General features: G+C 35.8%; 1 protein-coding gene across 1 annotated transcript in view; it reads left to right on the forward strand.

Moving 5' to 3' along the window:
* Positions 1-19,418, forward strand: part of PKHD1 (PKHD1 ciliary IPT domain containing fibrocystin/polyductin) — a 578,800-nt gene that overhangs the window by 539,569 nt on the left and 19,813 nt on the right. The window contains exons 65-66 of the mRNA XM_006170441.3: positions 6,069-6,176; positions 14,054-14,209. Coding sequence (XP_006170503.1) covers positions 6,069-6,176; positions 14,054-14,209 — 264 coding nt within the window. The remainder of the gene's footprint in view (positions 1-6,068; positions 6,177-14,053; positions 14,210-19,418) is intronic.

A 19,418-nucleotide genomic window follows, 5' to 3' on the forward strand; every position in this document is an offset into this window, starting at 1 on the left:
AAAGTAAATGTTTGTGGAAAAACGTAAAAATAAATAAATTAAAAAATAAAAATAAAAATAAAAAATAATTAAAAAATAATAATAAAAAAGAAATATTGAGTGACTCTGACTGAGTTTGTACCCACTAAGTCTCTGAACTAAGCATTTGTATTGCTGTTTTAGATTAGACATTTTCTAAATATGAGCTTAGTTGTAGTTTGAAAATATATTTTTTCAAAATATCTACATTACAGAGATACATCAGTATTGGTCAAATGAATGAAAGGAGTAACAGTTACTTATTTTTAGTACAATGATTATTATCACCATGTTATTTGCATAAGGGAAGGAGCAGGAATCTTGTCAAGTTTTGTCAAGTTAAGCGCTGGCTATTTATGCACAATTACTGATGTCATCATAATGATGTGCCCTTTGAGATTTGTTACTAACACATGAAATGAGGTTCTACAACAATGAATCACTGGCAACTTTAAATTGCTATGTGGTGTAATTTTTATTATTAGTCAAATGTCTCCATTCTTATACAAATTTGTGGATGTGATAACTATGTTAAAAATCAGATTTCTTATGTACTCCATAATCTAGCTAGCACATTTCTGTATTTCTGTTGATTTTTTGTTGTCTGGAATGTTGTTTTCCAGACTTGGAAATGACTCATATTCAAATCCAAATATCAGCCTTTCTGCAGAATTGCTCATTTCCAAGAATACATTATGATTTAACAATTATTTCTTGCTCTGCCTTATCTATGAATCTAAACTCATTACATATTTCCCCCAAATGAGTGCCAAAATGTGTAAGGATGAGTCAATTATGAGTGCTAACTCTTGCACAGTTAGATTTATTTTTGGTCTAAAACTGTTCCTGTCATATGGACACAATACAATCTATCTGTAAAAAAGAAAGATGTAAAATTGGGACCACTTCCATAGCCTAGTCGTTAAGAAACCCTGATCCCAAATGGCTGGCTGCATGGTTCCAGTCCTGGCCCCGGTGATTTGAAGGATAAACCAAGTATGTGTGTCTGTGTTCTCCAAATCCCAACAGAATAGAGCAGTGGAGGAGAAGGGCTAAGGTGTAGCCATGCCCCTTTTGGAAGTTACGCTCTTCTTCTCTCTCTCATGAGTACACATGCCCTCTGACCATAAAAAAATGAGATAGAAAATTATTATGATAGAATTTCTGAGTTAATAATTCTCATTCAACATAGTTTTAATTTATTTATGTTTTTCTCTTTTTTTTGAGACATTTTTGCTAGAAAGACAGAGAGAGAGAGAGAGAGAGACAGAAAGCAAGAAATCACCTCCTGTGGGGGATGGCCACGTCACAATCCCTTCTCCTCCATTCTCCTCTCGGGATCTTGGGCACGCACGCACACACGCCCAGTGTGAGTTTAAGCCACAGGGTCCAGGATTCAAACCACAGTCGACTACATGGCAGTCCGGTGACATAGCCATTACACTAAATGCTGGTCCCAACATAGTTTTACTTTATTAATCTCGGATTTTTTTTAACCACTTTATTTAGTTTATACATTTTGTTTCCTGCAGCACTACATCTTATCAATTCCAGAAAACAGAACTACCCACCTCTGAAAACTCTCTTGAGGAAGCTAATCAACATCTCATGATTAAACGTTTCATAGCTTGAATACCCTTACTGTTTAAAGCTTGTTTCATCTTGTTTTCTCAATAGAGTTGTAAAGGTGCCCTCTAACTCTTTCAAGTTGCCTTTCAACTATTAATATTTTGGCCTGTAATTTTCTACTCTATCTATGCTTACTTTTTAAGAAAACAAATCTTTCAGCCTGTCAACAAAAATAATTTCCTCCCAAACTTCCAAAGTCTTGTTCCTATCAGTATTCTTTCCACTTTCTCTTTGTATGATTCAAAAAGTTCAGGTAATGCTGCATAATTTGTATGTTCTCATAGACTTCCTGGACTTCCCATACTTCCACTTACACAATCCGTCTTTGGTGAGAGGAACATTGATATTGTTGACTCGTTTCTCTCTTGGCCATGTCTTTACCTGAGCAGTTTAAAGTTCCTGGGTTTAAAATCTCATGCAATGAGGAAAGCTCCAAATATTTTCTGTACTTATTTTCAGAAACAAGCCCCATCATTAAGAAAGTAAGGTGAGCCAGCAGGTAGTATGGTGGTTAAGACAATGGATCCTGCAGAGCTGACTGTGGTTTGAGTCCCAGACCTGGTGGCTTGAAAAACACACTGGGAGGGACCAGCAGTTAACATAATGACTATGTTTCTGGACTCCCATGTAGTTGACCACGGTTTGCGTCCCGGACCTGGTGGCTTAAAACTCACACCAGACGTGTGTGTGGGCGTGCCCAAGATCCCGAGAGGAGAATGGAGGAGAAGGGATTGTGGCGTGGCCATCCCCCCTGGGGGGTGATTTCTCACTTTCTGTCTCTCTCTGTCTGTCTGGCGAGTGCACGTGCCCTATAGCAAAAAAAAAACCAAACAAACAAAAACAAAAAAAACTCTCAACAAACAAACAAAAACAAACACTGGGTGCATGTATGCAGATGCCCAAAATCTAGAGATAATAATGGAGGAGAAGGGTTTGTGGCGTGGTCATCTCCAACAGAGGAGTGATCTCTCTGTCTCTATCACATAAGTATACATGCCCTATAGTACAAGCTTTAAAACTATACAAGGTTGGCCAACATAAAAAGCAAACACACAAAACTGTAAATTGCATCACAAGATAGTTTTGAACTGCCTGCTTTTATTTGCTTGTATTTTAATGTTTATTTATCTGTTTCTTCAATAAATGAAAGAGACAGAGAGAGAGAGAGCGAGCGAAATGTCACCCCTAATGGGGTCTTTATGCTGTAACACACCTCTAGCTTCAGCCAGCTCCAGATCCCATGCCCAGTGTACTTAAGGAGGTCTCTGGATGCAAATCTACAGCCTTCCCTCAAGGGTCAGCTTTGTAGAGCATTATATTTTACTGCTGTGTGATTTACCACAGTACGATGCTCTAGCTGATTTTGTTTGTTTGTTTTTTTTCATAATAAAGAACATGCACTTGAGAGAGACAGTGGGTAAGATGTCCTCAATGTCTTGTCATGCTGTGAGCCCCTTTCCCCAGCCTTTCCCCTTGTCAAAATCTTGGGCATGTGCATGCCCCCTTGTGTATTCAAGCCCACCTGGGGATCCAAGCTGTTTTCAGTCATCTGGCCTTCAGAACTTTAGTTCACTTAGTTACTTTCTGCATCACTAGACTGGTAATGAACTGCTTTGGTGCTGTCATACTGTTGATTCTCAATGCCATTTTGTCACTGCTGGTATTTTAATATGGAGAATGTTTAGACTATAATAGTAATCTAGCTTTTGATCTAAAAGAAATGTAACAATGTCAAAAAATTAATCTTCATCCTTTTTCTTCTCTAATAGTATTTATTGACTAGTGAAACTCACCTCAGTCTTTCACTCTACACATCACCCACAAAATATACCTTACCTCTCCTCCATAAATGACGCATACCTAGGATCTTACTCACTCCAGGCCTTATCCATGTTCCAACCCTTCTTCTACACCACACCTTACTTAGACTCTATTCATTACTTTGTCCCCACTCTTCACACTTATCCCACCCCATCTTTCGTTATTTTTCTTCTAATTATCCCAAGGATTTCATCACCAGCTTAGAATCCTATTGTGGCTATGCAACATGAATGAGGCATGATATTGTTTTCCATTGTATTGTATTGACACCAAGTCATGCTCAGCCAATTGGCTCACCCAGATCAGGATTGTCACCATCACTTTTCAGGTGATCCAATGGGAAAGAACAAGGAATGAGCTGAGGCTCTTTTTTACACATTTTAGTGTGTGTGTCTGACAAAGCAAGAAAGAAATCATGTGCGTTTTTCTGTTTTTAGAATGTCCACATCACCAAAACACCTTATTTAACATGATTGAAAGTTTCTCTTGAAGCTATCATGAAATACTTCTCTTTGACTTCAGAAAGAATGGCAACAAAAGTATTTGGGATGGATTATCCAACTTACTTTAAGTATTTCCTGGAGAAAAACAAAATAACAACAACAAAACCGTATCTATATGTCTAGTTTAATCTTTTAATCTGCAGTGTAATTTCATATTCTTTTTTCTTAGCAAACCATTTTCAGTGGAAACAAAGTTACAACCTATGATGATACAAAGTAGATTTATATATTCAAAACCAATTATTCTAGGGTCCTTCAGATTCTTTGAAATATAATTATAGATCATAGTTGTAAAAATGTTTTTGATAGTTTTAAAGATAACTCACCATTAATGATGGAACATTTGCTACTGTATGTAGCTAGGAGTGAGTAGGATATTTCCAGAGATGATTTTGGCTGCAAAGGTACTTTACAAACCATATGCCCTACAGAGATACATTCAGGTAGCATTCCCAGGTAATCATGTAATCGATTTCAATCTTGCTTCAAGCTCAACACCCCACCTCATCCCACGTCCCCCAGCTAGTACATTGTTTATGCCAGCTTGATCAGGGAGCCTGTCAATGACATTTGTATGTTTTATAATAGCTATTCCAAAGATATGATGAACCCTAGAGTAATGTACTGTACTTGGCAGCAACTGCCTCAGCTTTTGGGCACATATGCTTCAAATCTGAGAATATCATAGATATATATGAGAATCTTTGTAGAGATCTCTAAGGCAAGCTGGTATTTAACGCAAAAGTAAACCCATTTGGAGCTAAAACACTTTCCATTAGGCAGTTTGGCGGCTGTTCTATGAGGCAGACTCACTGTGCTCGACGGACACATTTCGATTAAATGCTGCTTTGTATTCTTCCAAAGATGGGAACAATAAGGACGTTTGTCAAAGGAAAAACTGCAGCAAACGATTTCATGTTGAACATCTGTACTCTGCAGTTCATTGTTTGCAAGAGTTTATTGACCATAATTTTGATGCATATAGGTTTTAAAGAGTACAAACTGCATTTATCTTGGGCGCCTATCATTTATTTGAGTCTTGGCTTATTTATTTCCATTTTTCTGGGCATTTTATTTATTTTGGGACTCTGAAGAGATGAAGGAAATGATGTTTCCCAAAAAGGAAGTTTTAGTTAGCTTTGCAAAATTGATGAGAAAAGACAATGTTTTTGCAAAAATGATTGAGCAATTGAATTGAGAAATGTAACACTAAGCATATTATATCTTTATGATACCTTTCAGCTTTAAAGATCTCAAACCAATTTATAAACTTTAAGACCACTCTCTTAATTCTTTGTCCATCATACAAATCACTGTGACATTTCTGGAGTGAAGTGTAGCAGCTGTTAATTAGCAAAGTAATTTAGAGGTAGTGAAGTCAAAAGGCAATTAATGGCATTGTGAATGTGATCCTGAGTTAAGTTGCCTTCCTCCACTTTAGAAATGGATGGCCTACTGTTATAAGACATAAGCTTTTTTATTTGTATTTTATTCAGGGAAAACAAGGCCCAGGGAATACAAGTTGTGAAATCAGAGTGGCTTTATCAGTCATGATTGGACTGACAAATTGCTGGGGTCCTGATTTATTGGCCTAATGCTGCTCTCACCTAAACTACAGATCCCCTGAAGAGAAGAGAGAAACTGATCACCTAAAACAATAACAAAATTTCTTTCTCGATAGACATTTAATAATAAAATAGTTGATAAATATATAAGTTTAGAATGTAAACTTGAAACCAGGTGGATTTGGACCATAACCCCAGCATCAAAGTCATTTAAATTTTCACAAGCCTATTTCCTAATCTCAAGAACACAAATACTACATATTTAGGAGGCTGTTGTGTCATTTGCATACTATGATATATATAAAGCACAGCGCGTGACATAATAAGCCTTCAGTTAATGTTAGCTTAAGTTATTATTCTATCTTAGATTTTTAGTTCTAAGGTTTGTCTAAGAGGACTCTAATAGTTTAGGCACTTTAATTTTTGATAAGTTTTTCTTTATTGTCCAATTGCCTATCTTCAGGCAAGATGTGAAGACATTGCTCTTGGATAAATAACTAACATCTACATTATGTTTTGTGTTTGTTTCTAGGGAGCACTGAGGCAGAAACTCAAAATGGTTATGTAAGCTTCTCTGATTTGGCAGTCTTAATCTCTGGGTCGAACTGGCGTTTTATTTTTACTGTCACTTCCCCTCCAGGTAATTACAGCACAGTATGCTTTTATTATCTGTTTCTTTGGGGAAAAAAAGAAATTGTTTCTCCCTTAAAATTGGAATAATTCCTATTACCTATCGTGACTAAGAAGTCATAATCATTTAATAATAACTTGGCTGTATTATTAAGGAATGAGAAGAAAAAGCATGTGTCAAAATCAAACATCGAGAGACTCCTGTTAAGCAAGAATCCAAATGTATGTTTTCACCTGAATGTTAAATTTTACTTTGAGTGTTCTATTTGTTTGTTTGTTTGTTTCCTTCTTTCTCTCTTTCTTTCTTTTCCTTTTTTACTTCTATGACATTTGATTAGGCATTATAGACACTTTATATTTATAAAGGAAGAAAGTCATGAGATATTGAGTATTAGGATATTGAGTATTAGGAATCTCATCTTTGGGTCTTGCTATCCTCATCCTCCCACCTCCACTCCTCTACTCCCTCACTCACTCCCCCACCTCCACTAGAAACGGTGACAGTACTCATTAACATCCTGGTACTTTAGAAATACAGATAGAAGGTGTGAGTGAATTGTTTATATGACCAAATTCTTCCTGGAAAAAAAAAACTATGACATTTGATTAGGCATTATAGACACTTTATATTTATAAAGGAAGAAAGTCATGAGATATTGAGTATTAGGATATTGAGTATTAGGAATCTCATCTTTGGGTCTTGCTATCCTCATCCTCCCACCTCCACTCCTCTACTCCCTCACTCACTCCCCCACCTCCACTAGAAACGGTGACAGTACTCATTAACATCCTGGTACTTTAGAAATACAGATAGAAGGTTGAGTGAATTGTTTTATATGACCAAATTCTTCCTGGAAAAAAAAAACACTTTAAAAAATCTTCCCTCTGAATTATTAATTGTATCTCATGACAATATGTAATAAGCACTGGTCAATAAGATATTTATCCCATTAATGACGGAACCAGAATGATGGCAAAACTGGTATAAAGAGCATCTGAAGAGCAGAGATATAAGCATGAATGAAATGATGAAATAAGTTTGCCAAATTGGATACAGGGCAATAAAACGGTAACCTTTGAGGCTGCATGCCTATAGATAATATTCGCATCTTTACTGGACAAAAATCAACTAGAGTTTACTAATTTATAAATTAACAGGTCTAGGTCCTAATTAATTGCAGTCAAACTAAAGTATATGTTAGAAAATTTGGTAAACCTTGAATGGGCCTATTTAAAAATACTGTAGTATGGCATTGATAAGATATTAAATTATTTTTACCCTAATTCCAAGTTTTAATTTTTTTTTCCTTTTCTTTTTCTTTCTTTCTTTTTTTTTTTTTTGAGAGGTTTTCGCTATAGGGCGCATGCACTCGCCAGATAGACAGAGACAGAGAGACAGAAAGTGAGAAATCACCCCCCAGGGGTGATGGCCACGCCGCAATCCCTTCTCCTCCATTCTCCTCTTGGGATCTTGGGCACGCATGCACATGTGCCCGGCATGAGTTTTAAGCCACCGGGTCCGGGACGCGAACCGCGGTTGACTACGTGGGAGTCCAATGATATAGCCATTACGCTAACTGCTGGTCCCTTTTTTTCTTTTCTTTCAAAAACTATTTTCTGAACTCAGGTAATATTATTAAATATTAATTTTGATGTGAAGACCTCCTTTTAATATCTATGAATGTGTCCTAATGTAAGTACAGATTCCTGGAAAACATACTCTGTATCTCTGACTATGGGATTCCCAGAGATTTTATTTCTACTTGAGCTTTTGCATGCATGTTTTAAAGGGCAATACAGGCAGGGCTGGATATTTTGTGACAGTTTTATTTGACTCTTCCAAGGCCTTATCCTATAATTTCCTCAGTGGGTCAGGTCAGTAAGACTAACCAAATACTTCACCAAGATTATTTTGAGGAGTAAGTTATAAAATCAGTGTAAAATGTATTGTTAACAGAGACTTCTCACTAATATTTGGGATTTTGAGCTGGCCTATGTGCTCACATTAGCACATTACTACTTAATTTAAGTTTCAACTTGTAACTCAGGAAGTAAGTGAAGGAATTGTCTTGAAAGTTTTCCCTTAGTGTTATTTCCTAAAATATTCTTCATAATTTTAATAAAGTTTATTTATTTTATTTTGCCAAAGGGCATGTGTGCTCCAGAGAGAGAGAGAGAGAGAGAGAGAGGAAAAGTTCGAAAGCACCCCTCATAGGGGATGGTCACAATATAATCCCTTCTCCCCAATTTCTCTCTCCTTTTGTGATTTTGAGCTCGTATGCACATGCACCCGAAGTGTTTTTTCAGATGCATGGTCCAGGACTTGAACCATGCAGTCAGTCATGTGGATCCAGCTGCTTTAACCACCATGCCACTGGCTGGCCCAGTTCTTCATAATTTTCAAGACAAAAAGTTTATAAGGTGAAGCACTGTCAGAAGTGATTTATGAAAGTTTAAATTAGGAAAGATGGAAGATGAAAAGAAAAGAGCATTAAACAGTCTGCATCTCTGTGACTAGTTATTGGAATCTTGGTAATTAATGGTGGAGAAACTGAGAATAAATCTTTGTTTCCAAATATGTCAATTTCCAGTGCTAGAATGTTTAGAAAAGCAGCCTTTATTCAACATGTAGGCCAATCAATGAAATCCTTATTTTAATTGGCTTCAAAATAATGAGTTTGACAAGCATTGATTTGTTACTGTTTTTTCATTCTTCTGTGAATCAAGCGTGAACTTGCAATTATTTTCATTCTTTTCCCTCTTCTCCCTAAGATCTTAGAGAAACAAATCATTTTTATTTTAGAAATATAATAACTAGAAATTAAATAGATCTGACCAATGTGTGTGAAATACTTCCATGTCTTTCTTACATAGTAACAATTCATTTTGCTTAACACTTCTGAGCTTCCTGAGACAACACCGAGAGTTACAGTTTTCTGTAGTTTATATAACTGACTTCCTGGTACCCTTCCCGCATTCATTGCTATTACCATGGTCTATTACGGTTTTTCTGACCATTTCCTGGAGCCATGGAGTTCTCAGAAGGCCCTCAGGGCCTGCTGGCCTAAGAAAAGATTAAGGAGGGCAAGTATGCCCAGCCCCTACTGTGTGTATTAAAGGTAATACAGGCAGGGCTGGACACTTTATCCCAGATTTATTTGACATTTAAAAGACGTTGTCATTTAATTTCCTCAGTGGCTCACTAAGACTAAGCAAATACTTTACCAAGGTTATTTTAAGGAATACACACTTAATCCAGAGAAGTAAAACTTGTAGTTGCCTTTTCTTTTCCTGGAGTGCTCTTCCTCCAGAAATTCATGTGGCTCACTCATCATTCACACAGTTTTCTTCTCCAGTGTCACCTTGTCACAGAGGCCTTTTCTGGACCACTTCGTCTATAGCATATTTCAAAACCCTCCTCCAGCTCCAGTCATTCTACCTTCTAACCCCATGTGGCACATCTCCTTACCTGGCATTTTTATCTTCATGTAGTTGTGTGCTGGGTTCTCCATTAGAATCTTATCTTCCAAGAGGCAGGAGTTCTGCTTAGTTCAAAAATATATCCTTAGAGTGTAGAAAAGTCTGGCACATCGTAAGTGCAAATAAATATTTGTTTAGGAGTAAATAAGTACACTGAGATTATTTTTAAGACTATGTTTCTTGGAAACGTTCTGCTGCTAAAAATATTTGAAAACCAGCAACCTCCACACGTGGACTTAGCTTCCCTGGTGATTCATGTCACTTCTCAGCTCAGGATCTTCCCTTCTATGGCACCTCATTGCCTTCAGCATGTCAGGGGTCTGTTGCCTGACTTTTAATGTCTACCAAAATCTATTCCAAATGCTCTCCCACATTCATTTCCTAAATATCAATTGTCTGTTTCTCTTTTCTGGCTTTATTTATGTATTTACTCAGCATTCAAAGCTTCACTCATATACTCCCTTCTCTGGGATGCTTTTTTAGATCATATCAATGAAAAATAACCTAACACAATTGATTTGCATTATTCTGGTGGCATGTGTCACATTCTGATTTTCTTAGGAACATTTGTTAAGTGTATTTTATTTCATTTACTGCCTTATAAATGTCTTTTTAAACCATCATGGGTATTTATTCATTTTACAGAGTAAATAATCACTGAGCAATCATTCAAAAATGGATAAAAGAGTGAATAATTTGGGTTTTAATTCTGTGAGTCCCCAGTGAAATCCATTCTCCCATCTCTGAGCCAGATTGAGTTTATTCAGATGTTCATGAAAAGCAGCTAATTGATAACAAGCCAAATAAGGTTCAAGTAGGAAATTATACAAAGGAAAACCATTCCTTGCTAATACTGTTATGATGGCTTAGGGGTCAGGTCAGCCAGTAGTCAGGAGACAGAAGATCTGACTGTGACTTCCAACAGCATTGTCAGGGTCTGCACAAGGAAAGCACACTGAAGACATACATGGCATTTCTTTGGGTTGAGAAAATAAGTACTGTTTTTGCCTGAGCTATTCAGATGAGCACGAGGTCTGAGTCAAGAGGAAGAGGGAGAGTTCTCACGAGGTATGTACCCACGAAGTCTCTCTTGTCTTCCATATTTATTAGGACAAAGGAAGAAGGAAAGTTATTTTTTAGAGAAAGTTGTTTTACAGAGAATCAGAAAAATAAAGGAGTTTCCCGAACAGATTGGTATCAGTATCGGTCCGCGGGGGGTTATGACTGAATGACAAGAAGGCTGGACAGAACACCTCGGAATATGGAAAATACATTTATCAGATCACACACCTGTCTAATGGCCTCCTGTTGTTTGCAAGGAAGAAGGCCACATTTTTGAGTATGCATTCACTCATCCACTCAGAGTTCATAGATACATGGTGTTCTAGAAGGATGGTTTTTCTGTTGTTCTCTAACAGAAAGGAGAAGCTTAAGATTTGTTTGTTGTGAATGAATTACTTTAAAAATGCTGACTGAGGGTAAGCAGATGGCATGGAAGTTAAGGCACTAGTCCCACATAGCCAACTCTGTGGTTCAAATCCTGGACCTGGTAGCCTAAAAATCAGACTGGATGGATGTGGGTATGCATGAATGCCCAAAATCCCGAAAAGAAAATGGAGCAGAAGAGATTCCAGCATGGCTATTCCCCCTGGTGGGTGATTTCTCACTTTCTCTCCCCATCTTTTTCTCTCTCTGGTGTGTGCATGCACCCTATAATAAAAACAAAACAGCAATGCTGACTCTGACTAAATCATGCTTATAACCACAGTTTTTGTTTTCCCTTTTTCTATTTAATTTTTTGTTTTGAAGCATAATTGACACATAATGAACTACACATATTTACAGCTATTGTTTGATAATTTTTAATAAAATTTTGAGTTTTTTTTTTTTTTTTTAATATTATAGGGCATGCACACTCACCAGAGAGAAACAGAGAAACATAAAGCAAGAAATCACCCATGGAGGGGATGTCCACGCCCCAATCTCTTTTCCTCCATACTCCCTTGGGATTCTGAGCCTGCATGCACACATGCCTGACTTGAGTTTCAAACCAACCTGTCTGGAACTCAAAGTGTGGTCGAACACATGGGAGTCCAGAGCCTTAACTACTATGCCACTTGCTGGCCCCAATTTTTTGTTAAAATTTCTACTCCCATGAAATCATCCCCCACAATTAAGTTAACAAATACTTGAGAGTAATTCAGCTTGTGGGAAAATGAAATTAAAGGATGATTTTATTTTGGTGCAAAAGATCTTGAAATTTATGCACAATTTTAGTCATAGTATGTATTTTCCATGAAATTTCAAATAGTTCTTGCATTTATTACTACTGAAATTAGTAAGGTTTTAAAATTTTTATTTTAAATTAATATAGAGTAAAATTGACCTTTTTGATAGGTAGTTTTATTAATTCAAATATTAATACATGTATAGATTCTGTAAACCCTACAACAAACAGGATATAGATCACTTTCTTAAATTCCCCAAATTCCCTCATTCTATTTCTCCATCTACGTATCCTCCTTTCTCCTCACTGTTAACCCCTGGAAACCATTGATATGTTCTTCGGCTTTAGTTTTTCTGTTCTAGAGTGTCATATAAGTGGAGTCCTACTTTGTGTACCCATTAGAGACAAGTCTTTCTCACTCACCTTAATGCCTTTATTGTTTGTCCAAATTAGATAGTTTATTTTTCATGTTATCTTTTCCTTTCCTCCCTCTCCTATTTTTCCCTCCTTTTCCTTCTCTTACTTTGGATAAGTAGTAGCCCACTGTGTGGATAATCTATAGTTTATCTATTGCCCTGTTGAAATACCTCTGGGTTATTCCTGGTTTTCGTCATTAAGAATACAGCTGCTATAAACATTTGTGTGCAGTTTTTATGTATATAGGTAAGTTTCTTTTTTTCAGATTCTTTTATGCCTTATTTCATGGGTTGAGAACCAAATTTTGTAATCTACAAAAAGGCGAGTGGATTCAGATAAATTCTAAGAGAGATGCACTCTTTCAATAGGAAGATCCCATTTTGCCCCATCATCCAAGTCCAAAGTGATTCTGTCATTTTCTACTCCCAGTTTTCTAGACATGAGCTTACCATCCTTTATTTGAAATGCTTGGGACCATGTTTTGGGTTTTCAATTTTTTTAGACTTTGGAATATTTGCATATACAGTGAGATCTCTTGGGAATGGGATCCAAGTCTGACAGAATTTTTATTTATCTTTCATATACAACTTATTTGCAAATACTAAACTCTGCAATGTTTTTGTATTATATATTTTGTTTTTATTTGTATTTTTTCACAAATAAGACTTTTTATTTGTTAATATTAAAACTCTAAAGAGATTCTTGGACTGGGAAGTTCATATCTGTCTGACTTTAGTGCCTGTCTCCTACCCAGTAGCTTTCCCAGAACTACTACCTTTATCATGAAGCTCCATGAGTTTTCCCAATTCAGACTTGGATTTCTTCAGCATTTTTACTTTGTTAATGAAGATATCATGGAGAGTATAGATACAATGGCAAGCCTTTTCTATATTTTTTCCTTTGCAGTCTGGGATCAGTTCATTGATCATTTCTTTCAAGTCATTTGTCTGTAGCTTTTGGACATGGCTTGCAGCATTTTGACTGTGATTCATCATGTGAGAATAGGTGTGGAATTTTCCACTAATGGTATAATGTCGACATTACACAGTTCTAGGTTTTGAATTTTCCGATTAGAGATGATTAACCTCTAATAAAATGATCTTGCATGTTAGAAAGTCTCTTACCACTATAGTACGTTCCCTTTTGTCCCATGTTTTGATATTTTACATGACATATTTTAAGTAGAGATATATGTCAGAGTAAGTCATTTCATACATTCAGGAGCCAAGAACATTTTTATTCTTATTAGAGGCTCATAGGAGTGAATAAGGAGGGGCCAACAGGTGGCGTGGTGGTTGGTGTGCCAGACTCATATGGCTAACTGTAGTTTGAGTCCCAGACCTGGCAGCTTTCTTTCTCTCTCTGTCTCTCCTTTTCTCTAGTGAGCACACATGCCCTATGGTAGATTAAAAAATAATAAATAAATAAATAAAAATTATTCTTTAAAAAAAAGTGAATGAAGCTATCATTTTGCATTGGTGGGGGAGACAGGTCTGAGAATAAAATGAATTGGGACAGTTCCCTCTCAATAACTGAGAGAATTGGCAAATACTTACATGTGCTATTGTTGGAACCTTTAGTTCTTCAGAAATATAAATCTTGGAATTATTATTGAATCATTTATTTAATCATTTAATTAGATAAATACTTATTGAGCAGTTACTATATGCCAACATTGTTTTAACATATTTTCACAATATTTTATTATATTAACCTTTAATTCATACATTTTGGAATTTTTATTTTTATTTTTGTGATACCAGGAGCCAATTTTACAGCTCGATCCAGGCCATTTGCTATCTTGCCTGTGACTAAGGAGAAGTCAACTATCATTCTTGCTGCCTCCCTGTGTTCTGGTGTCTCATGGCTAGCTCTGAGCTGTCTAGTGTGCTGTTGGTTTAAGAAACACAAAAGCAGAAGTAAGTGTATTTTGTTTTTAATGAAAATGTATGGAAAACGTATTCTTTCCCCAAATAAAAGTACCCTCATGTATAATAAGTTAATAATTATTTTTCTTTCCCAAAAGACAAATTTTTATGAACTTCTGCAACATATAAAACTACATGGAGTCAAATTGTTAATTAATACAGTATAGACAAGATTGCCTAATCTTAAATAATAATATTGACACAAAAGTTCAGATTTGTTGAATAATCACTATGGACCAGGTTCTAAGTGCTTTAGATAAATTAATTTATTATACTCTCCCAGCAGTCCAATAAGGTAGGTACTAAATGTTACGTCAACATTATGGAGGTGTAGAACAGGCATAGGAATGACAAATAACCTGCTCAAGATCATCCAAGCCCAAACAAGCCAGGCGGTTTGGCTCCAGATTCCACTCTCTGAAACACTATCCCCCTTTGCAGGGTGACCCTTCCAAAGGTAAATTAAAGAATCAGGGGGAGGAGACAGCAGGTGGCCTAGGGGCTAAGGCACTGGACTCCAACATGACCAACTGCAGTTCTAGTCCCAGACCTGGCAGCTTGAGAATCACACTGGACACATGTGTGCGCATGCCCAGAATCATGAGAGGAGAATGGAGAAGGGATTGCAGTGTGACTATTTCCCCTAGGGGGTGATTTCTCGCTTTCCTTCTCTCTGGTGAGTGTAAGTAGCCTATGGCATAAACCTAAGAAGAAAGGGAATATTTGATATATTTTTTCTCTGTAAGGAAACAAATTAAGTATGTTCTAGAACATTTTCTCAGAAGCTTAATCACTTTGAATATATTTCCTCATTTTTTCCTTGCCCGCATTGCCACTTTGGTTTTGTTTCTTTTTTTTTTTTTTTTGACTGGAGACAAGGAGTCACTGAAGAAAATTATTCTATAAGAATCTTCTATTTTTGTCCTCTTTTTTTAGAGTGAAGAAGGGTTGCAGACAGGGCAGTGGAAATTCCCTATTCCACTCACATTCCATGCCCCAGACCTCTAAATGAATAGAATAAAACTTATGATACTAGGAAGTACCACAAGACCAAAGTTAAAAACAAGGGTGAATAAAAGAGAACAAAAAAGAAGATAAAAAGTAAAAAAAAGAAAAAGTTGATAAAATTATTATAATACATTTTTAATCAAATTAATCCTGTACTGGGGACCAGCAGGTGGTGTGGTGGTTAAGGTGCTGGACACTCCCACATGACTGACCAGGGTTCAAGTCCTGAATCTGGTGGCTTGCTTTCTCACTTCCTCTCTTTCTCATTCTCACCCTCTGTCTCTCTCTGGTCAAATTAAGAAATAAATAAATAAATATTTTTAAAAAATTAATCCTGTACTTATTCATCAAAGACATTCTTAAGTAAAAGAGGTCTTATTTTCCCCTTGATATTTTGTTTTGTTTTGTTTTACAGTGATTTCTTTTCAGGATATATCTTGCCCTGGTCACTTCTATACAAAAATATCTACTGCCTCTTCTTTTTATGCCACAGTGTGGCATTATTTCACATTATATTACAAATTTATTTGGGTATTCTCTGTCATACAAAAGAATAAAACCTCTAGAGGGAAGGGGCCAACTCTTTGTTACTCATAGTAGTCTTTCCAATGCCTAAAATAGTACCTGGCATGAAGAATGAGGAAAACATTTAAGAAATGTTAGATACCATTAAGTACCCAAACATCTGGATAACTGGTATCACATAAGATGAAGGAACTAATAAGGACATTGATAATCTATTCCATGCCATGAAATCCTGGAAGAAAACTTTCCAAATCTTGAGAGGCATTCAAAAATCCAGACCCAAGAATTAAAAAGAATCCACATAGAATCAACCCAAGAAGATCTTCTCCAAGGCACATCATAGACAGATTGGCCAAAATCACAGACAAAAGACAAGATGCTAAAATTGAAAAGACAGAAATGTCAAGTTACTTACAAAGGTTATCCCATAAGGTTAATATCAGACTTCTTGTTGGAAGCAATGCAGGCAAGGGAAAAATGAGGAAATATATTCAAAGTGCTAAATGAAAAACAATTTCAACCAAGATTACTATACCCAGCAAGATTATTTTTCATATGGGAAGAAAAGATAAAAAAAAATTCTCAGATAAACAAAACCTGAAAGAATTTACCAACTCCAGGCCAGTTCTTCAAGAATTTCTGAAGATAATGCTATACCGGGGAACCTAAAGTCAGACAGAAACAAAACAAAACAAAACAAACAAACAAACAAACAAAAAACAATGCAAGAAAATGGGTAACTCAATGACAGGAACAAGTCTGGAAAAATTGATAATAACATTGACTGTTAATGGCTTAAATTTTCCAATCAAGAAACATGGACTGGCTGAATGGATAAAGAAACCCAGAAACCCTCTATCCATTGCCTACAAGAAACACATCTTGGGACCAGCAGTTACTATAATGGCTATGTCTCTGAACTCCCAAGTAGTCGACTACGGTTCGCGTCCTGGACCTGGTAGCTTAAACTCATGCCGGATGCGTGTGCGTGTGTGCCCAAGATCCTGAGAGGAGACTGGAGGAGAAGAAATTACTGTGTGGTCATCTCCCTAGGGGATGATTTGTCACTTTTTCTCTCTCTCTCTCTGGCGAGTGCATGCACAGTATCTCAAAACTCAAAAACAAACAACAAAAAAAAAAGAAAAGAAGAAAAAAAAAAGAAACACATCTCATGCATAAAGACATACATAGACTAAAAGTGAAGGGCCGGAAAAAGGTATTCCATGCAAACAGAAGTCAAAAAGTCATGATACTAATTTCAGACAACATTGGCATTAAGACAAAACCTGTAAGAAGGTACAAATAAGGGCATGTCCTGATGGCTTCACTTCCGAATTCTACAAAACTTTTAATAAAGAGCTAACTCTCATTCTACTCAAACTATTTCTAAATACTCAAAAGGAAAGAATCCTTCCAAATTCATTTTGTGATGCCTCCATCATTATCATCTCCAAAACAGATAAAGACATGACAACAAAAGTAAAACTACAGACCAATATCTCTGATGAATATAGATAAATACTCTAAACAAGATACTTGCAAATTATATCCAACAACATATTGAAAAGATTATTCATCATCACCATGTAGGCTTTATTCCGAAGATGCAAAGGTAGCTCAATACACACAAAGCTTGAATCAGAGAGGGGAACTCTTGTACACTGTGAGTGGGAATATAAATTAGAACAGTCATTATGGCAAACAGTGTAGCTGGTCCCCAAAAAAACTGAAAGCAGAACTGTCCATATAATTTAGCAGTCCTACTACCAGGAAGTCTTACTATTCAAAAGAAAGGAAATTGATATATCGTGGAAATATCTTCACTGTTTACTGCAGCATTGTTCTCAATAGCAATTATATGGAATTAACCTAGGGATCCATTAGCAGATGATAATGACAACACTCCCCCCTCACACACACACACAAAATGGAATAGTTTTCAGCCATTAAAAAGAATGAAACTGTCATTTGTAGCATCATGGACTAGCCTGGAAGACATGATGTTAAGTGAAATAACTGGTGCATGAAAAATGAAAAATCACATGTTCTTACTTATATGAGGAAACTAAAAATGTGGCCTTGTAGTAGAGAAAATAGTTTACTAAAGGCTGAGAATGGTAGTGAGAATAGAGATGACAATTGACAGTTACAAAATTAGAGTTAGGTAAGAGGGGCTAAGTTCTATATATATTCTATATATCATATAGTGGGGTAACTATAGTTTAAAATAATTTCTTATATGTCTCAGAATATCTCAATAAGAAGATTTTGAATGTTCAACACAAAGTAATGAAAAATATTTGAAATGATGAAATGATGAATATACTAATTATGCTAATTTGGTCACTATACATTGTATTCATATGATGAGAAATAACACTATTATCTATAAAGATATACAGTTATTATACTTTGATAAAAAATAAATCAAATGCATAATAAGAATGGAAATCAATAAAAATTTATTATACCAGGTAATGAATAAAAGAATAGTTGATATTTTACACTTTTTAAAAAATTAAAGGTATATTTTATGTTATTCTCAGTTCAAACTAGTCCCATTTAAAGTATTCAGTAGCCACATACAATATTGAAAAGATTATTCATCATCACCATGTAGGCTTTATTCCGAAGATGCAAAGGTAGCTCAACACACACAAAGCTTGAATCAGAGAGGGGAACTCTTGTACACTGTGAGTGGGAATATAAATTAGAACAGTCATTATGGCAAACAGTGTAGCTGGTCCCCAAAAAAACTGAAAGCAGAACTGTCCATATAATTTAGCAGTCCTACTACCAGGAAGTCTTACTATTCAAAAGAAAGGAAATTGATATATCGTGGAAATATCTTCACTGTTTACTGCAGCATTGTTCTCAATAGCAATTATATGGAATTAACCTAGGGATCCATTAGCAGATGATAATGACAACACTCCCCCCTCACACACACACACAAAATGGAATAGTTTTCAGCCATTAAAAAGAATGAAACTGTCATTTGTAGCATCATGGACTAGCCTGGAAGACATGATGTTAAGTGAAATAACTGGTGCATGAAAAATGAAAAATCACATGTTCTTACTTATATGAGGAAACTAAAAATGTGGCCTTGTAGTAGAGAAAATAGTTTACTAAAGGCTGAGAATGGTAGTGAGAATAGAGATGACAATTGACAGTTACAAAATTAGAGTTAGGTAAGAGGGGCTAAGTTCTATATATATTCTATATATCATATAGTGGGGTAACTATAGTTTAAAATAATTTCTTATATGTCTCAGAATATCTCAATAAGAAGATTTTGAATGTTCAACACAAAGTAATGAAAAATATTTGAAATGATGAAATGATGAATATACTAATTATGCTAATTTGGTCACTATACATTGTATTCATATGATGAGAAATAACACTATTATCTATGAAGATATACAGTTATTATACTTTGATAAAAAATAAATCAAATGCATAATAAGAATGGAAATCAATAAAAATTTATTATACCAGGTAATGAATAAAAGAATAGTTGATATTTTACACTTTTTAAAAAATTAAAGGTATATTTTATGTTATTCTCAGTTCAAACTAGTCCCATTTAAAGTATTCAGTAGCCACATACAGCTACTACTGTAGTGGACAGTGCCATTTTATACTATAAAAGTGGTGATTG

The sequence above is a fragment of the Tupaia chinensis genome, unplaced genomic scaffold (assembly GCF_000334495.1).
Source record: "Tupaia chinensis unplaced genomic scaffold, TupChi_1.0 Scaffold148470_1, whole genome shotgun sequence".
NCBI lineage: Eukaryota > Metazoa > Chordata > Mammalia > Scandentia > Tupaiidae > Tupaia > Tupaia belangeri.